The sequence below is a fragment of the Procambarus clarkii genome, chromosome 56 (genome assembly GCF_040958095.1).
Source record: "Procambarus clarkii isolate CNS0578487 chromosome 56, FALCON_Pclarkii_2.0, whole genome shotgun sequence".
Taxonomy (NCBI): domain Eukaryota; kingdom Metazoa; phylum Arthropoda; class Malacostraca; order Decapoda; family Cambaridae; genus Procambarus; species Procambarus clarkii.
The window spans coordinates 20569626-20590324 of record NC_091205.1 but is presented as its reverse complement, the minus strand read 5'-3'; the positions used below and the strand labels follow the sequence as shown (position 1 = coordinate 20590324).

General features: G+C 38.6%; 1 protein-coding gene across 1 annotated transcript; it reads right to left on the bottom strand.

Annotated features, from left to right (window-relative positions):
* Positions 1 to 3579: 3579 nt before the first annotated feature.
* LOC123770701 (transcription factor A, mitochondrial) lies at positions 3580 to 19695 on the bottom strand. The gene is made up of 6 exons (XM_045762806.2): positions 19436 to 19695; positions 17604 to 17749; positions 13152 to 13254; positions 9969 to 10173; positions 8313 to 8437; positions 3580 to 5001 (listed from the first exon to the last, which is right to left on the bottom strand). The coding sequence occupies exons 1-6, from the start codon at positions 19510 to 19512 to the stop codon at positions 4908 to 4910; spliced, it is 750 nt and encodes a 249-aa protein (XP_045618762.1). The 5' UTR covers positions 19513 to 19695; the 3' UTR covers positions 3580 to 4907.
* Between the last annotated feature and the right edge of the window lie 1004 nt (positions 19696 to 20699).

Below are 20699 nucleotides of genomic sequence, written 5' to 3'. Positions count from 1 at the left end.
AAAAAATATGTTTTATACAGAAAACTACTCATTGGTTCCTTACCTTTATGGAGGACTCTTGTTGGCATATGGAAGATGGTGAGGAGGGGGGGGGGGGGGAGGAGGAGATGTGTTAGTGTTAGGAAGGGGAGTCCCCTTCCATTATAACACCAGGCAGTGATGACATTTCTGGGGTACTTCTTCTCTTACATTTTGCAGGCATACCACTAGGACCTGGTTGTGGCTCACTGTTTGTTTTTCTCACTAAAAACCTGTCTAGCAACACTTGTTTTTCCCGACGTTGTAACACTTGTCTGAAATGAGCCATCACATTGTCATTAAAAAGGTTAACACAATGGCCTGCTACAGCTTTATCTGGGTGAGACTTTTCAACAAAACTTTGCATTTCTTCCCATATTGAACATCATTTCTTTAATGTTGAAGAAGGAACATCCTCTACTACCTCCTCCTCCCCTGAAGAAATTTCCTCTACTGCCTTCTCCCCTGAAGTTTCCTCAGCTGCCTCTTGTTGCTGCTCCTTTGGAAGGGCTTGGAGTTCATCAATGGTTAATTCTTCGCTGCGTTCCTCCACCAACTCCTCCACATCAGCACCATCCAACTCCAAGCCCAATTTCTGGCTCAGAGAAAATTTCCTCAACAAGAGGCACTTCAAGTTCAGGCTCAAACCCCTCAAAGTCTATGTCTGCAACACATTCAGGCCACAATTTTCACCAGCCAGAGATCATGGTTCATAGAGTCACTTCTTCCCAGGCTTTGTCTATGAGGTTTAAAGCACTCAGACTGTGAAAATGGTTTTTCCAGAACTCTTTGAGGATGAGTTGTGTGGCATCAGTCACTTCGCCACATTTCCAGAAAAGTGCCCTGCCATAAAGTTTCTTGAAATTGGAAATAATTTTCTGGTCCATAGGCTGAATTAGAGGAGTGGTGATGGGAGGAAGGAACTTTATTGTAACAAAACTAAATTCCTCCGACAATGCATCCTCCAAGCCTGGAGGATGAGCAGGAGCATTGCTGGGGAGAAGCAGGGCCTTGAGTGGCAAACTCTTCACCTGCAGATATTTTTTAATGGCAGGGCACACCACTTCATTCACCTGCTCAGTAAAAAATTGCCTTGTCACTCATGCATTACAATTATGTGTATAAACAAATTCCAAACACTGAGGCAAACAACGAGTACCAAATCAAATTTTTCAAAGAAATTAAGCTCGAGTACCAAAAAATTTAAAAACACGGGCATTCGAAAACAGAGGTTCCACTGTATTTCTTATAATGCTCCCTCCATCTATGAACTCAGTCCCAACATCCTGAGGAAATCCACACATCCTCTGCTTCAGAGAACTCTTGCTCGTCGAATCAAGCAAGCCAATCTGGCATGGAAAGTGTGTGCTCCAACTGGGGATTCGTAGAATCGAGGTTCACTGAATTGAGGTTCCACTGTATTTGATGGGAGAAGGATGAAGAGCCAGGGACCTCTGATGTTCATACACAGTGTTCTATGATTGTGCTTTTTCTACCATATCTTTCACTCCAGTAAGTTTATATTTTGTTTTGTATATTTGGGACCCAATCTTCCACTACCTTCCATGTGTATATGATACCTATCTTGCTTCATTTCTGAGAGAGTATTTTGAATGCTTTGAGACCGCCCCATAATGTCTGTGCATGCTATGTTCTCTGAATTCCCTCTATTTTATATATCTCTCTCCTGTTTTAACAGGGAAAGGAAGAAGAACTGAGCAGTACTCAATGTGGGGCAGCACAAGTCATTCGAAGAATAGAAGCATTGTGGAGGAATCCCTGAATTTGAAGGTTTCATAATCCACCTTATAATTTTCTGGCTGATGCTATGTTTGCAAAGTTATGCTTAATATTCATTAGGTCATTCGACATTATTCCCAGATCCTTTACGTTACATTTTCTATCTGACTATCATGTATTCCATACAAGTTTCTCATTTTTACCGAATTTAAGTACTGTATTATAAATACAGTAAAATCAGAATTCACAATCAGAGCTCACAAATCAGAGCTCACAAATCAGAATTCTGATAAATCTGAATCTTCACGTAACCCAAATAAATTTGAGTTCAAGTTCTTTCAACAGAAATTCAGATTACTAGGTTTTGCTATAAAGTTACTCAATGATATATGGTGCAACCTGTCCTCCTAATGTTTCCCAACGTAAAGAAAACAGTCAATTTAAAGTGTCCTATCCTAACCTACCAGATGTCCCAAAACAGAAAATGGGACAGTACGTCACTCGTGAGCTGCTCCCGTTTTCTAGTACAAAAATTTTTTTCCTTGTGTAACACACATGAGCAAAAATGACGTTCTTTGTAGGACAGGTTGTATGGTGTCCTGTGTTCATAATGCAATATATATTAAAACAATAACAAAATAACATATTATAATAATAAATAACAAAGAAATATCTAATATAACAAATAACAATTGATTATTAAAACCTGTATGTACTGGTTGTAAAGTGCATTTCCATGCTAAAATAGGGGCCTCTACCCAAAATATGGGGCAGCATAATGAGAGTTCTAATGCAAGAATTTAATCATACATTTTTGGTACTCATTAACAGAACCTACTCAATATAAAGCAGACAAGGCAGTCGGCTAGTTCTTAAGACTGGATTTCGATAAAGCGTGTGCCATACTATCAGGGTTGGAGAGTAACGTTGGTGCCCACAGATGATTGAAAGTGATATGGATCTTTAGATCAACATCTGTATTCTTGTCCGAGTAATTAAGCTTACAATATTTGGCCCATGTAAATGTCGAAACATATTAATGTGGCTTAATTCAAGCTACTAGTACAGAGTCGAGTACAGGTGCTATGACATGACTTCCTACAAGCACAAAGGAGTGCACACAATGCCGTCATTACAAGCAGCGAGGGAGAGACAGTTGATGGAGAGCTGGTCACATTTGGTCAAATGAAACATGGAGAGCAGATGATCACCAGAGAGATCAGAGGATGATGCAGTCAAAACTGTAAAGTTGTGGGATCAGTGGCTGATACAGGAATGTCTATCATAGTGGGTTAAGAACAGGAGCAAGGGCAATCATTCAATGTGGAAACCCTCATTGAATTACAGGGAAGGTCAATGAGTGCAAAGACCACCTTCCCATTGAAACTTTGGATGGGGAAGACCCATCCATCAACACTGGATGTGTTGATCTCCAAAACTCCAGTTAATGGATCTCATGACCCAAATTGGAATCCTAGTACTATAGAGCCTTATGTACATCTGTTGCATGTGGCCTCATCAAAAGGAAAAAGGGCTGCAGGAACCACACTCAATCATCCAAAAATAGCATGCTTATCTACCGCAGAGGATGCGGTAGATAAGCAGCGGTACAGCATGCGAGGGTATAGCATGCTGTACCCTCGCTACATTAAGACTGTGCCTGTGAAAGAGTAGGTAGCCAGCATCTAGCAACCACACAGCAGTGTGGATGACATTTATCTAACCTTTTTTAATATATCTTTCACCATTCTTCTCTGGGCTGGTATCTCCTAACCCCATAAAAGTATTAAGGTGGGAAATGGGGAAATTATAATTTACATGTGCATGTATATTTAGATTTATTTAATTACACAGTATAAAATTATGCTTATCATTATCATGCTTAAAAAATGTGCAAGACTTAAGTTCAGGCAACAAGAATGATTATCTGAATCAATGAACAATGACATCACTGGATAATGTACAGGTTTACCTAATATTTTAACATGAGATAAATGACACTGGAAAGATGAAACTCCTTCCATACTAATGACATCTTTAGAATTAATGGGAGCTAGATTAACAGCTTTATCTTTGAAAAATGTGTCCTCGCTTTGTACTAATATATGAAGTACCCTGAATTTTAGTCCGTTCAAATAAGACTGGTCACCCAACGTATGTACAATCCTAGATATACATCCATCATCGACTAAACATTCTGAGACAACTGCCGGCAAATTAAAGCCGTGCTTTGCACAACCTAAATATTTCAGTTTACCTTCCAGATCAGATGATTTTGCAGGCTCTTTTTCACTGAGGGACAGCACCAGTAACTCTTTTGGTGCAGTATGGCTGGACAAGAGCTGTTTATCATCCTTAACATTTATTAGGTCAATTTCAGCGACATATATACTTCTATAACGTTGTCTTGAAGTTTGTGAGAAATTCGTTACATTGCTAGAAACCCACACTTCCTGCAATCTAGCACTGCTTGCCAGTAATTCTTCTCTTTTGATGTACACTTTCAGCAATTTGGTTACTTCAAGTTCATGAAAATTACCAGCAGATTTACAAAACTTGGTATATGCATTTAAAAAGCTGCATTCCCCATAGATACTGAATGCTTTCTCAAATATCAATGGCACGTCAGAAAAATCTTTACCAACAAAGTTTTTGCATATACTTTCCCCCACACTTCCAAACTGGATACTCATTTTCTCAAGTGATAATTTGGAAAGTCCAAAGCCTGGTTTCTTATTCAAAGCCACTTCACCCGGCATTTGACCGGCTGATGCTAGCTTATTTCCAGAGAATGGTTCTGAAGATGGAATAACCTCACTGGTTAACCCTCCCGTTATTCCCACTTTAACAGAGTTGGCTTGATTACTATCGGAAGTTTCACATCCATTCCTTTTCTTTTTCTTCCTCTTTTTATGGCCCATTTCCATACCAGAAACCACAAAAGCTGAATGCTCTCTCTTTTTCTTTATTAATATTTCTGAGATTGCTTTTTTCCTATTTTTTACCGACTCTGCTAGGGTTTCCTGGTCATTTCTGTTTTTCTTTGGTTTGTGCTGAAAAATATTCGTCACCATTGGATCATGGAAAATGGGTAAGAAGTCAACAACAGTACTAATGGACTGTTCCTCACCATCACCTGATGCGAGTCCCTAGTTTTTACCCTTTTGGGATGGGCGATTGATTAAAAATTCTTCTTTGAGCTGATTCACACGGACCAAATCTGCTCTGCCAGCTTTCAACATTCTGAAAGAGATGGTCAAGATACAAGAAAACTGTTTGTTCAGACAGTGAAAAATACAACACCTTACACAAGACTAGCACAAGAGCCAAATGTTGAAAGTTAGGAAGGAAGATTAAACACACTACAAGTCACATCACTAAAAAATGAGAAAAACCTGGAAACATGATCACATACAAAATACTTAGAACTGGAAAGATAGACAATACATATACACACAATCGAGCATTTTCAGTACGGTACTGTATTCAGAATCGGTATGGGAACCAACAGAAATTTATCATGATTTCTGATTCTTAAAACGATTCTTTAATATTTGATAACATTTATTTATCTTACATTATGTAGGGTAAAGATTGACTTTTCACTATAAACCAAAAACTAATTTTGTTTTAATTGAACTATTGTACTGTAACATTATTATAAAGAAAGGATTAAAATGTTGTTGTAATGTAAATTGTATGTAACATACTCACCTGTGATGGTTAATGGAACGTTTTCAGCATTTCTTATTTAGAAATTATTTATTATTTATTTTGTGTTTTGAACATTAAGGATAACTTTTTGAGCAAAAAAGGAATTACCTATGCTTTAACCTTTCGACAGAGGTTATCGTCATATAATTTAACCCTAAGACATAGGCTATGGAGTCATACCCGCCTATGCACAATAAATATAAAAATTAAACAAAAAAAAACCAGTGTTGAATGTAATGAAATGCCATTTTTCTAGGCAAGCCTTGGAGGCTCCCTGAAGCTATTGAACTGGTATGTGCTATGTTAGTTATGGGTCATCAGTCACAGGAGTCTTTATGCCTACCAGGGACCATGAGCCAGAACCTGGTCCCCTCAGAGAGGTGCAGGGAGATATGGCCTATGAGCACTTCATATTTATAGTATGTCATAATTGATAATGACTGGGGAAGGACCCAGAAAGATAGGTGAAATGAAACGGATCACTGTCTGGTTAACCTGTACAATCTACATCCTAAAAGATCAAAAGAACTGCCCTAGAAAGAAACCCAACAAGCAACACTTCATGCAACTCTCACTCATTAGCGCTATGAGGGAAAGAAGAAACCCAGAGAATTATCGTTTAAATTGTCATATGATGATGATAGCATTCCCCTAATAACATTCATGACGATAACCGCATTCGTAACATGAAATGGTAGCAGGATTTTTTATGGTCAAGGTAAACTCCATTACAGTGGTACCTCGGAATGCGATTGTCCCTGTATGCGAGGTTTTCGGAAGGCGAGGTGTATTTACTCCAAAAATTTGTCTCAGAAGGCGAGGGTTACTTCGGGAGGCGAGTTTGGACGCGAGTTTGTTGATACGCGTACAGCCGACCTAGCGCGTTCGTCGCCCCTCCGCCCCTCAGTTTATTATTGTCTCGCGCTCAGTGACTACCCCCACATCAATTCTTCTCGCGGATTTTCAGTGTTTTGTTGGATTTTTGGTGATTTGTCTATACAATTTGTTATTATATATCTCACCATGGGTCCCAAGAAAGCCAGTGGTAAGGATAAAGGCCAGAAAGCTCATGTGAGGATGACAATAGAGGATGACAATAGAGGAGAAACAAGAGATCATTCGGAAGCATGAGAACGGTACACGTGTTGTTGAACTTTGTAGGCAGTACAACAAAGCCACATCAACAATATGCACTATACTTAAGAAGAAAAATAAGATTATGGGTGCTAAAGTGGCAAAAGGAGCAAGAACATTAACGGCACAAAGACCACAAATACTTGAAGTGGAAAAGTTGTTATTAATTTGGATACACGACAAGGAGTTGAGGGGTGATAGTGTTTCGGAGGCCATTATTTGTGAGAAAGCCAGGGTGTTGCACGAAGACCTTCTAAAGAATACCCCTGCAACGAGTGATGCAGATAAGAAAGAGTTTAAGGCAAGCAGGGGCTGGTTTGAAAAATTTAGAAAGAGAAGTGGTATCCATAGTGTTACAAGGCATGGGGTTATGTGATTATGGAAGGGGACTCCCCTTCCAAACAGTAACTCCTCTCCTCCTCCCCCCTCCTCACCATCTTCCATACGCCTACAGCACTCGACAGCAAGGTAAGTAATAACTGGAACACAGTTTTGTAGGTTTATTTAGATGAATTAGGTAAATTAGGTATAAAAATTTAGTTTGATGTGGGGTTTTTGGGGTAGTCAGGAACGAATTAATTCATTTCCCTTTATTTCTTATGGGGAAATTAACTTCGGAATGCGAGTTTTCGGAAGGCGAGGCGTCTCCAGGAACGGATTAAACTCTTATTCTGAGGTATGCCTGTACATCACATAGACCTATTATACCTATATTTGCATCATACATGTAAAACCCCAGACAATAATTGTTTAAATCGTCTATTGATGAAAAATGCAGTCCCTAGTTATCGTCCATAGATAACAATTGCAGCCTAGGGGTAAAACTGATCAAATACATTTAGTATCTGTCCATTCACACCAATTTCATATACAGTAAAGAATTCCAATTTCTCTCCACCACAACTTTAGTGTTGTCTACATTCATCTTTAGCAGTCTTCTAGTTATATCAATAATGCTTTCACTGATCCTATTCTAGACAAATTCCCATGATTCTCTTCTAAACAAAAATGATCTTACCTTGAACGGCTTCCTGACACCACAAGGAATATTACATAATCTTGGCATATATTTATATTAATACTGTCAAACTAGTCACTCATGACCCTATCTAGACAAACAGCAAATTCTATAAGTCTTCAAGATCATTGAACAGAAAATGATCAACCAGAAATATGATCACCACCACACTCCAAGTCCTCTGTTAATTCTGGCATGTGCTCATGCCCATAATGCCATATAATGTACAACTTACAAACTTTCTCATATGGCTTCTCCAGTAGATATTTCAATTCTTGAGTTATCTTGAGCTATCAAGAGATGATTTCGGGGCTTTAGTGTCCCCGCGGCCCGGTCCTCGACCAGGCCTCCACCCCTAGGAAGCAGCCCGTGACAGCTGACTAACACCCAGATACCTATTTTACTGCCAGGTAACAGGGGCATAGGGTGAAAGAAGCTGTGCCCATTGTTTCTCTTCGGCGCCCGGGATCGAACCCGGGACCACAGGATCACAAGTCCAGTGTGCTGTCCGCTCGGCCGACCTGCAATACAAATATCCAATCCAAACAACCTCTTCTATCACGAAACCTACCTACCTCATCGAGCACCGACCCACAGTTAGAGTTGGACGAGGTCACAATCCTGCTACACACACACTAGTAGAGAAGGAAATATTGATGACTAGATAAAAAAAAAGGCATCTACTTACTTAACTTCCCATTCTGCGAGGTCATTCTGATATATTTTTAAGCTTTCCTTTGCCTTTTCGCGATATACAATTTGCGTTTCTTCTGGTAACATATTCCACTGTTTAGCTGCTCCAGACATAAACTCCTAGAAAAAAAATGCATTATATGTAATGAAAGGCCTCTTTCTGGATGGCAAGGAAATACTTGTATACTGTACTGGTGGATAACAAGTGGATTGCACTGCAAGATGTCATGAAATCTACCTACATCTACAACATCAAAAACAGATATGACAAAGAACTCTTAATTTCAACAACATTAAACAAAATATTTGCCGAGCACAACAAGGCTAGTACTCCCTTCAGTAGTCACAGGTGGGTATGTATGTGAGCTTGCCTAACTGTGATTTTGCAGAGAGTGTGGCCTAGATCTTAATGCCTCGCACCACCTAATATCCACCTAGTCCAAGCAACAGCCTAGTGGACCAAACTCTCACAAGTCAAGCCTGGCCTCGGGCCGGGCTTGGGGAGTAGAACAACTCCCAGAACCCCATCAACCAGGTATCAACCAGGTAATATCCTTGTAGTACCCACTGTAATTTATTTCAACTTTCCTGAAATTCAAATTCTACATTATATCTTCGTCTTGCCATCTGGAGACAAATGCTTGGGTGTCTGGAGACTTGTATGTGAAACAAAACTCTAAATGCCACCATTTTCTGTTGGTATTCCTATGGGGATTACATGTACAATAAACCATATTCCATTCCAGTGTCATCTTATAAAACAACATCTCTTAATACGTAACATAAGCTCTACAAAAACCTAATAGAAATATTTCTTAGTCCACTTAGAACATCAACAACTTTTAAATGTTCAAGGACCAGTGATCTTACCGTAATTTTTAACACCCGATATGCCAACAATTGTGTAAACCCAAATTGCTTACATCTTTGCAATTAATATACAATGTTCCACAACAGTTACTAAGGTGTATAATTAGTTGCCTAAACATGATACTTCAAATTCCTTCTGTACTTGTTCCAGGTACTATAATAAAAGTTAACGCTAACTCTTCGATGACTGAAAACAAAATTCAGGCATAAAAACAAAAACCACAAAATCCCTGCAGACATGATTAAATAGAACATGGACAAACATTAATAAATGGCAAGGGTAAAATTAGGCACCAAAATATATTGTGTAGAAAAGAATGCAGGAAAAATACAATTTTTCCAATCTTCATTGACATTAATAAATGAGCAAGATAGGAATGGATAACGTAATGGCAAGAAATAAGTGAGGAATGAGGAATGGATGAGGGAAGTAGAGATGAATGAGTGTGGGATGTAACATGGTAAAAATTTTCAAGTTGAAATAAACACATCTCACCATCATGTGGACTGCAGAAATAAAATAAAAATAAAAAAGAAATAAATAAAATTCTAAATGTTTTTTTTTCTGTTTTTGCAAAGAATGGAACAGATTTGTAACTTGGTACTCTACATGGTAAAGGGCTACTATATCTACCTAATTACAGTAGAATTCAGTCAGGTGTATCTTTTTGTCCCCAATTAGATTGTTCATGTTCAGTCTTGTTAGGCTAATGTTCAATGAACTACAGTACTTTATAAGAATAGCATTAATCTAATTTACTAATAAGGCAACAAAAGTTACCTTAGCTGGTGCATCTCCTCTATCTAGTGTTGACAAATAGAGCATGAAGGCATTTCCGGGATATTTGGGCTTCCCAAGTTCTTCACATTCCTTCTTTTTCTCACGTCGCTGTTGTCTCTTAATTTTCTCATCAGATCGCTTCTTTTTTAAAATCTTTATACTGTCTAACTGGTTTGGGCTCAGCTGCTTCACATAATCACTATACCTAAAGAAATAATTATGCTTTTTAAATTGGAAAAATATTGAACCATATGACATATCAAAGTTACACATTGGTCATACACAGGTTATTGAAATCCTTATCTTGGATGAATATACCCATAGTAATATGTAACCTAAGCATGCAGATGATAAGTCACAATAACATGGCTGAAGATATGATGACCAGACCACACACAAGAAAATGGAGAAACGAGGACATTTCGGTCCATCCTGGACCATTATCACGTCGTGCGAGAGAGGAAGGTAAGGGGCAAGTAAAAGAAAAAGGTAAGAGTAAGATGAAAGGTAAGAATTCGATGAAGGTAAGATTAAGAGGACGGCAAGAGGAAAGGTAAGAAAAAGCGGGTAGGCCTTGGTCAGATCACATATGTTAAGAAGGCTAGAGCATTTAAGTATGTTCCGTGAAAGGGAAGAGTCAACAGCAACAAAGCCAAGACTAAGGTTCATGTTGGGTACGTTGCGGATCAGAACCGATTCAACAAGACGGTGTCAGTGCAGAGACTGGGAAAGATTATTTTAGAAGACCAATCTATAGGATTATTTGAGTCCCTAACATGACAGAAGAGAACAATGTTTGTGTCTGCAGACTTAATGCTTCATTTTCTTCTTAACTCTTCATAACAAACGGGATCTGACTTAAGCCAATTCCCTGTTTCCTACCCTGTTCTTAACTTCTTATTCATACCTCATCCAATTCTTTCCTTTCATCTTACTCTTACCCATTTCTCTTACCTCTCACCTCACTCTTACCTTATTTATTTGCCCGTATCTTTTTTTTCTCTTCCATCATACTACTTGATAATGGTCCAGGACGGACCGAAACATCATTTGTTTCTCCATTTTCTGATGTGTGGTTTGGTCACCCAAGAATGATGGAAGTTATTCAAAATAACCAAGTTTGACCTTCTCATATGATTGGTAGTACTGTACCTAAAAGAACTAGTTACCAGATAAACAAAATAACTAAGAAAGTTCATACAACAGTAGCTGAAAGTGAATTGGGAAATCAAATTTCTGAATGTAAACTTCTCCAATTTTTATCAATTGTTTCACATTCCATTTTGTGTTAACATATTAAGAGTCACACCTGATTAAAATTCCTTTTGTTATACCCTTTCATTCATTCATTCATTTGAATACTTTAGCCATTTCACCCCAGGATAAATGAAAGAAATACAATGAAACTATGACAGGTCCGTGTGTGTGTGTGCTCCGTGGTGACGGGTCCGTGTGTGTCTGTGCTCTGTGGTGACAGGTCCGTGTGTGTGTGCGCTCCGTGGTGACGGGTCCGTGTGTGTCTGTGCTCTGTGGTGACAGGTCCGTGTGTGTGTGTGTGCTCCGTGGTGACGGGTCCGTGTGTGTCTGTGCTCTGTGGTGACAGGTTCGTGTGTGTTCGTGCTCAGTGGTGATAGGTCCGTGTGTGTGTGTCTGTGGTGACAGGTCCGTGTGTGTTCGTGCTCAGTGGTGATAGGTCCATGTGTGTGTGTCTGTGCTCCGTAGTGACAGGTCCATGTGTGTGTGTGTGTCCGTGCTCCATGATGACAGGTCCATTTGTGTGTGTCCGTGCTCCGTGGTGATAGGTCCGTGTGTGTGTCCGTGCTCCATGGCGACACTAACAAGAGAATGTCCCCCCCCCCCCAAAATGAAATATCTAAAAACCAAACAGTACTGTGGTCTGGGAGTGAGAGGAGGTTCTGAATTAAAGGTAGAAACTGGGGGAAACTGTGGGGAGCTTAATGGCAGGCAATAAGGATCCTTTGAAGAGAATAATTATATTTCATTTATGCAATGAATAACTTTTTTGTTTAATTTAAATATTAATATATATATACAGTACACTGTAGCATGGAGTGCTTGGCATGTGTTAATGGTATTTTCAATTTGATATGGAGATATGTATAGCAGGTGTTCTAGGTTCTGGTATTAGTGTTTGGATACCAGTGATTTTACTCGACACATGTTTATGCACAATATATGACATGGGACAGTAGAGCACAGGAGCTGGAGCTCAAGTTCGACAAACAGTCCACTGAACACCCACACAAGCACCCCGTAAATTATACACTGTATAAATATTTTATGTATAAAGTAATATACAGTATGTGAACTATAAAAAATTAGAGTACAATATTTGCAAAGGTAATACATTTTTTAGTTGAGTACAAGTATGCAGATCAGAACTATGAAATAAATGTTGTAAGTTCCCCTACTGTAGATAGTGCACACACAGTTGTAGTGACCTGCCTTCCACTACAATCTAACAATTGTGCCCTAAAACTGCTCGAGCACCTCACCCCTCTCTACCCTACACTAAGGACCAATTTCACATCCAGTAAAACATCACCAATGTCCTTGCACCTAAACAAATATGGGCAAGCTAGAATGGCAATTCACTCTGCCTGTTACCAGTACCAGGAAAACATCTCTCATGTCCTCTAGCAGCATTCCGTTTCGTTTTTATCATAGTGAAGGAGCCGGAATTTTTCTTCATAGAAAGTCCATGTTGCTTGTTGTTGCCCATTGAAAGACCCGGTTCATATTTGTTTGGAGATTTGCTGTATCTCCAACTGTATTCAAGAAAGTCTCCTTCCCAAGCAGCCTCCTCTGATGCCACTGACTCTTGCAACTATGATGCCTGACCTCTTGACCTGAAGTGTCCTACATTTGGATAGATATTCTCACCTCCCTGAGCTTGCTTTCTTTCAACTACTGTATTCATAGAATAAACTTCCTACAGTATATCTCTGTGTTTACCTACTATCTGGCTGTTTTCAAATACTGTATTTGCAATATAGTTATTGTTAAGTATAACTAGATCAATATTGTAAATAACTTAGCTAAAAGAATATTGGGATCAGGTCCCTTATCCATGATTTTCTCTGAAACACTTTTGCCACAGGCTGCAGAATAGATATAACATCCATAATAAACTTATTCAACCAATGACTGCCTCAAACATACCGGATGTCATATACCGCCTTTTCTTTCTCATACTGTGATGTCCACTTGAGCTTATCATCTGCATTTGTATTTCTCCAGTCTTGAACTGACTTGGCAAATATTTCTGAAATACAAGAACAAAATTTGAAAGTCATTACTATAACCAGGTGAATACCCTGGAAACACAAACCGAAACTGTCTCTATTTTCCGCTTGTTACAACTTGAAATAAAGTTGTTACATCTTGGCTTAACATGTTTATGACGTATTAGAACGTTGTTACAACTTGCTATATTGGTTGTAATAACTGGTTAGGTGGTGTTAAAACTTGTTCAAACGTTGTACCAACGTCATAGTTTCAGTGTGTGTTTGGCGGGTATTGTATTACAATGAGCATGTACTTTTATTATCTGGACGTTATAAAAATAAAATTCTACCTATCTAAAGCCTTGATGCCATAATCGTGCCCAAGAACTCCCCATTAGTGGGAAGCCACAACAGAAGCTTCACTAGGAAGTTCCATCACCATACATACCTTTCACACTTTCAACTCCCCCTACCCTTGTTTTCATGTACTGCTCCACTCACCCTACCCAGGAGTCTGGTCATTTGCTTCTACCATACTATCCACTTATATAAATCTTCTACACCTTTCTTGTTAAAAGTTTTTCAGGCATCCTACTAACATGTCTATCATACAAGTGTATTGCATTTCACTCCTATATCACACCATATTTTATTCCTTCAACCCTTTCATTCATACCTCATCTCTCAAATACAGTAGAACCTCGATTCAGCAAATCTCTGGTTGAAATGCACTTTCCAGGCTGGATTTACTCACCCGATTACACGAACCTTTGTTTGCTTAAGAGGGGGGGGGATGTGTGGATTTGCTTGGGACGTTGGGACAGAGTTCACAGGCTGGAGGGAAAGTTCCCCATTAGGTTAAAATTATATTCCCTCAGTGGAATCATCAAATAAAGCATGGGAAACATTAGGGTATGACCGTTAACTTAATATGGCTCCAATCACGTTAATAATGATTTTTGTAGATGGCGGCAACAATAGAAGAAAGAGTTGGGGCCTTGGGAAAGCCACTGAGCATCAGAAAATAACATGATGTTTAACAGTGATAAATTCCAGGTACTCAGGTACGGTAAAAATGAGGACCTTAACACTTTCGCACTCTCGGCGCTCAAAAAAAAATAATACCCTAGATGCTTTCGGCGCTCCGCGCGCCTATGCGGTAAGACCGAAAAAGTGTACACTCTTTTTACTGTCCTGACAATAATTTAAGGCGCACGTATTTAAATTTGGTATCACTGTGTTCGCAATGAAATTGTCTATAAGAGCATACCTATAAAATGCCGCCCAAGCATAAGGACTATCAACACCAAATAAAAAACTATTCAGATCACTCGCCAAGAGCGCCAAACAGCAACAAAATGTTTCCACTCTCTTAATGGTTGCGAAGCCTACAGTTGTCCTACATCACTAATTGTGGCGTCATTGGAATCGCAATAAAATTCTCTACACGGACATATGCATATAAATATAGATTTAATGTCGTAGCCCACCCAAAACAATGTGGGAAGTGGCCGAAGTGTTACCCGCGGCAGCATATCGGCGAAACTCGCTTTGAAAAGTGTATATTCAATTCACTGTCCTGACATTATTTGTCGATGTATGTATTTCATTTTTGTACCAATGTGCTCGCAATAGAATGTTCTATAAGAACATAAGAATTAAAGGTCACATAAGGATGCGTTCGACCGGCAACATATATAAAAACTACGTCGATTACACTCGTCGTGTCAATAATACAATTGTTTTACCACGATGATTCACTGCCACACCGTTTTCTTTTATAAGCTGTTCGGCTATTAGAGAAAACGTAAATTTCATGGCAAACATTTGTATACTATTCCCAAGTTGTTCGGATAATAAATGGATTTTATACAAATATTTTTTCGATGGACTACAGGCGTCGTCTGTTATGCGGAAACGTAAGAAAATACGGTGACGACTCATGGATAATCCTAAGCGCGAAAGTGTTAAACATAATACAAAGTACAAAACACAATCAAATGTACCCATAGTAGGAAAACAGCATGTAAAGGATTTGGGAATAATAATGTCTGACGATCTAACGTTTAAGGAGCTTAACCAAGCAAATATTGCGACAGCCAGAAATATGATAGGATGGATTACGAGAACTTTCAAATCCAGGGATCCCATCACAATGGTTGTACTCTTCAAGTCACTTGTGTTGTCCCGTCTTGAGTACTGCTCAGTACTCACTTCCCCCTTCAGAGCAGGAGAGATTGCTGAAATAGAGGGAATACAGAGAACATATACGGCACGCATAGACGCAATAAAGCACCTAAATTATTGGGATCGTCTCAAAGCCCTCCAAATGTACTCACTTGAAAGAAGATGAGAGAGATATCAAATAATATACACCTGGAAGATACTGGAGGGCCAAGTACCAAATCTACACAGTAAAATAACAACATACTGGAGTAAACGATATGGAAGAAAATGTAGAATAGAACCAGTGAAGAGCAGAGGTGCCATAGGCACAATCAGAGAACACTGTATAAACATCAGAGGTCCGCGGTTGTTCAACGTCCTCCCAGCAAGCATAAGAAATATTGCCGGAACAACCGTGGACATTTTCAAGAGGAAACTAGATTTATTCCTCCAAGGAGTGCCGGACCAACCGGGCTGTGGTGGGTATGTGGGCCTGCGGGCCGCTGCAAGCAACAGCCTTTTGGACCAAACTCTCACAAGTCAAGCCTAGCCTCGGGCCGGGCTTGGGGAGTAGAAGAACTCCCAGAACCCCATCAACCAGGATCAACCAGGAGCACATTGAAAATCAAATGAACTGGTTCATTTTCATTTTCAGATTTCTCAGTTTTTGTTCACAAACACTGTATGGGCTTCCAGGAGGCAGTTCCAATTGCAACGAATTTGGGGTTGTTCCCATATAGTTCACTGATTCGAGGGTGCACTGTATTTCTATACCCATCCCATATATTGTATTTATACCAGATGCTTTTTCTCACACTAATTTCTAATGTTTAATAAGCACTGCCCATTTTTATAGAAAACCTTAATTTACATATACAGTACAGTATAAGGGATGGGTATGTACACAGTATGATACAGTGACACCTCGGCTTACAAATGCCCCTATTTACGAACTTTTTGGGTTACGAGCCCAATTTCTTTGGAAAATTTGAATCGAGTTACGAACTTTGCCTCAGGAAACGAGTTTGTTGATACACGTATGGGCCGACCTAGTGCGTGGTGGCATGGCAATCGCGCCTCAGTTTACCAATGGCTCTCACCTAGTGACAATTGTGCCCAAATTCTTTGTAAAGAATCAGTGTTTTTTGGATTTTTTGGGTATTTGAACATAAAAGTAATTATTATATATCTTGCCATGGGTCCCAAGAAAGTCAGTGGTAAGGTTCAACCAAAGAAAATAGTTGTGAGTAGAGGCAGTAGAGGATGTCCCTTCCTCATTAAGAAAATGTGTGAAGTATCGTAAGAACTGTAATGTTTTATTGAAAAACTCACCCAAATAAAGCTGTAGCAGGCCACTGCATTGACCTTTTAAATGATAATGTGATGTCTTACTGCAGACAAGTGTTAAAATGTAGGGAAAAATAAGTGTCTTTAGACAGATTCTTAGTAAGACAAGCAAGCCAGAAGCAGGTCCTAGTGGTATGCAGGCAAAGCGTGCCAGAGAGTGTACCCCAGAGAAGTCATCACTGCCTGATGTTATAATGGAAGAGGATTCCCCTGCCGAACACTAACCTCTTCCCTCCTCCCCCCTCCAACCTGTCTTCCATACGCCAACAAGAGTCATCAGTAAAGGTAAGTAATAACTTGTACATACTTTAGAACTTTAGATTTGGGTGAAATGGGTATAAAATTTACTTTGAAGTTAATTTTTTGTGGAGTCTGGAACAGATAAATTCAATTTCCATTATTTCTTACGGGGAAATTCGCTTCAGTTTACAAATTTTCAGCTTATGAACAGTCTCTGGGAATGGATTAAATTCGTAAGCCGAGGTACTCCTGTACTATCTTTTAGTCCTTTATTACCTCTACATTAACATTCCCCCTGTTTATTATAGCATACTTTTCAACACACTTATCACACACTCCTTTCACTCATTATTCTCTCATTTTACATTTCAATTCTGGAAAAATTATGCAATTTATACTACATACTGTATTATGAAATGCTTTTGGACAGCCCTGAGTAGCTTCCTGGTGCATTAGGCTCTAGCACCACAGGGACCCCCATAATATTACCAGGTCTCTGCTCTGTACTTGTGCAGGCCTACCTAACACATGGAACAGACTTTAAAAACATTGATAGAGAGATCAAAAATTCTGCATTGAAAAAATTTAAGAATGTAGTAATACATTTACAGCCATGTATAATTTAGTGACATACCTTTTGAAGACAATTTGGGAAACTTCGCTTTGTTTTCTTCATAATACTGTTGTATAAATCGTAAATATGGAGACAAGGGTCGTTTGGGTGGGTTAGGAAGACCAAGCTGTTCGGCAACAGTCTGCTTGCATGCCACTGACAACACACTGAAAGAGTGCAACCCTACCATTAGTTACAGATACATTACACAAACTAAATATATAAAAAAAAAAACACATACAATAGAGGGATGTAAATATTTACAACACAACTACAGTAGGCTATTGTTGTACCCTTAATACTATTTGTTTGAAAATACTAATGTATTATAATAATTTTACATATAAAAAAAGATCAAATTTGAAAATACTAATGTATTATAATAATTTTATATATAAAAAAAGATCAAATTACAGTCAATACTTAGTAAGTACAGTATTTATGTATTTTATAAGGTCACTAATACATTCAGCATTACAGAAAAGAAAGCTGCATCTTTAATAATGTATCTTTTAAAATCTCATCCCCTATGTAACTAATCACCCTAAAATAATGTACAAATTTGTTATGCCCAAAATGCTAAGCGTTTTTAACAGCTTTAACATACTTGCCATACCTATGAATCCTACAATCTGTTTGTATGCAATGTACTGTATATATTTTTTGCCTAAATAAATATATAATTATTATTGTATCACCTCTGCATAATATTAGGTTGATCTGGCTTTACAAAAATGGAAATGTAAAATGGAATGAAATGTAATGGAAATGAAATGAAATTAGGAAATGTAAATCGACTCTACTGATGAATTTCCACCCGCCTGCAATTGTTCGATCAATTTTACTATTCATGAGTGTTTAATCAATTGGCCAATTGAAAAAATAGCAGTTGTCCCAATGAAAAGGATCTTATGACACTGATTGACCAAGTCTTTCAATCATCAGAACAGACTCTTAAGACTATATACTGTAATGTCATTACAGTATTTGGCAGCAAAATTAAATGTCATCTTAAGTAATAGTCCCAAAAAATGACAATTATGTTACTTTAAAATCTAACACTCTTGTCTAACATGTATTTCTACTCTGATCTCACCGAAACTTTTAAAACTACCTGAATTTACCGAGGGCCACTAACACTAGTACCCTTGACGAGGACATTTTGAAATACAACAGTTTTGGCATTTACAGCTTCAGCGGGTAGGTAGTTCCACAAGTTTATAACACAATATATTGTTCAAAATATTGAACAATTTGGAGGCTATTGATCCAGACCACTTAGAAGAACTTCGAAGTCAGATGTAACACAAACAAGGAGCAACGGTTTCAAAGTCAACAAGCCACAATGCAGAAGATGCATTGTGGTTCCAATGAGTTATAAACCCATCGGACGGACGATCAATTGAAGCCGTATATATCAAAATGCTGCCGAATTTCAAAATCCAGCTTGACAGAACCATTACAACAAATGGGGGCATTTGACAAGCCATCGGCTGCCTGTCCCCATCGAGGCCATTAGATATATAATGCCCTTAGATAAAATCATGTAAACAAGTCTGGCATGGATTGTAGGTGTAGTAAACAATGAAAGATTACTTGAATTCTTTTTTTTGTTTAATGTTCTGGCCTAAAATAACTCTCGCTGTATTATACTGAACAAATGTGTTGATAAACTACACTACTTGTGCGTACAGAACTAAGAATTTAGTGTAGTAAAATAAATTGTACATTGAGAAACTTGGAACTGTTAGCAACGTTCCACGGTGAAAAGTAAAATTGTCTCCACAAATATATATACATAAAGGGACATGTAGCTAGTCCTAACTAAGAGAACTATAACTAGTCGCACATACCACGGCGTGTGTGTGTGAGGGAGGAGCAGGGCTCGAGCCAGAGTACACTGAGCAGAAAAGAGCCGGGCGAGAGCCATGTTTGCCTCCCGTGATGGTGGTGGTCGCTTTTACTCCCGTGGTGGTGGTCGCTTATACACCCGTGGTGGTGGTCGCTTTCTTCCCAAGTACTTATCTAATTGCCTAATTGTGCTTGCGGGGGGTTGAGCTTTGGCTCTTTGGTCCCGCCTCTCAACTGTCAATCAACTGGTGTACAGATTCCTGAGCCTACTGGGCTCTATCATATCTACATTTGAAACTTAAGTCCTTTTAAATGGCGGTGTGAGAATTCTATATGATTCTAAAGCGTTTAAATAGTCGCGGATTTGATATTCAAGTAGCCCTATATTTTTTCAGCGACTGACACGCTGTTTCAGAGTAATGTACTCGTTATACATAGGATACACTTCAGTTTTAAACGTCTGACCACCACCAGAAGCGCCATCAATGACACTTCACATTGTTTACAACAATTGGGCATTCCAATTGTAAACTATGCGAACAATAGTTAGGACATACTCTCTAACATTATATCTGTGATTGCTCTGTTATAAGTGACTAAAGACCAAATGGTATGAGGTATTTTGAGCTCTGTAAATACTTCATACACCCAAGAATATTGGAAGATATTCTTCGAATCAAATCAAATCAAATGTTTATTCGGGTAAAAGTACATACATAGAGGATTAGTTACTAACATAATGTTGGATTTCTAGATAGAACTAGTACATACAATACCTAAAGCCACTAGTACGCATAGCGTTTCGGGAAGGTGAGGTGGAAAAAAAAAACAGACTAAAACTTAATAGTAATTGAGCTTAAAGTATAAATTGCGTTGAAAGAAAAAACTAAAAGATAAAAAAGGGGGGGAAACATGGTAGAAGCAGCTTGCTTCTAAGGGTACAGCTTGTGCTGTACCCAGATTTTGCTAGTGGAGGCTAATAGGTCAGCCTCGCATTTCATGTTCGATCTTGATTTTTAGTCAGAGTTGATTTGTTTTTGTATTGAGGCTGGTGTTTGCTTACCTGATTCCATGTATGACTAACCATCCTGTGAGACAGGAATATTATATGAACTTAAAGCTATTTTTTTATCTACAATGTGTAATCTTTCATATAGAATAGGTTAGCAGCACATTGTTGTGTATACCTAAGCTTATTAATTAAAAAAAATAAATGACAGTTATTGATTGATTTATTGATTTATATACAAGAAGGTACATTGTGTT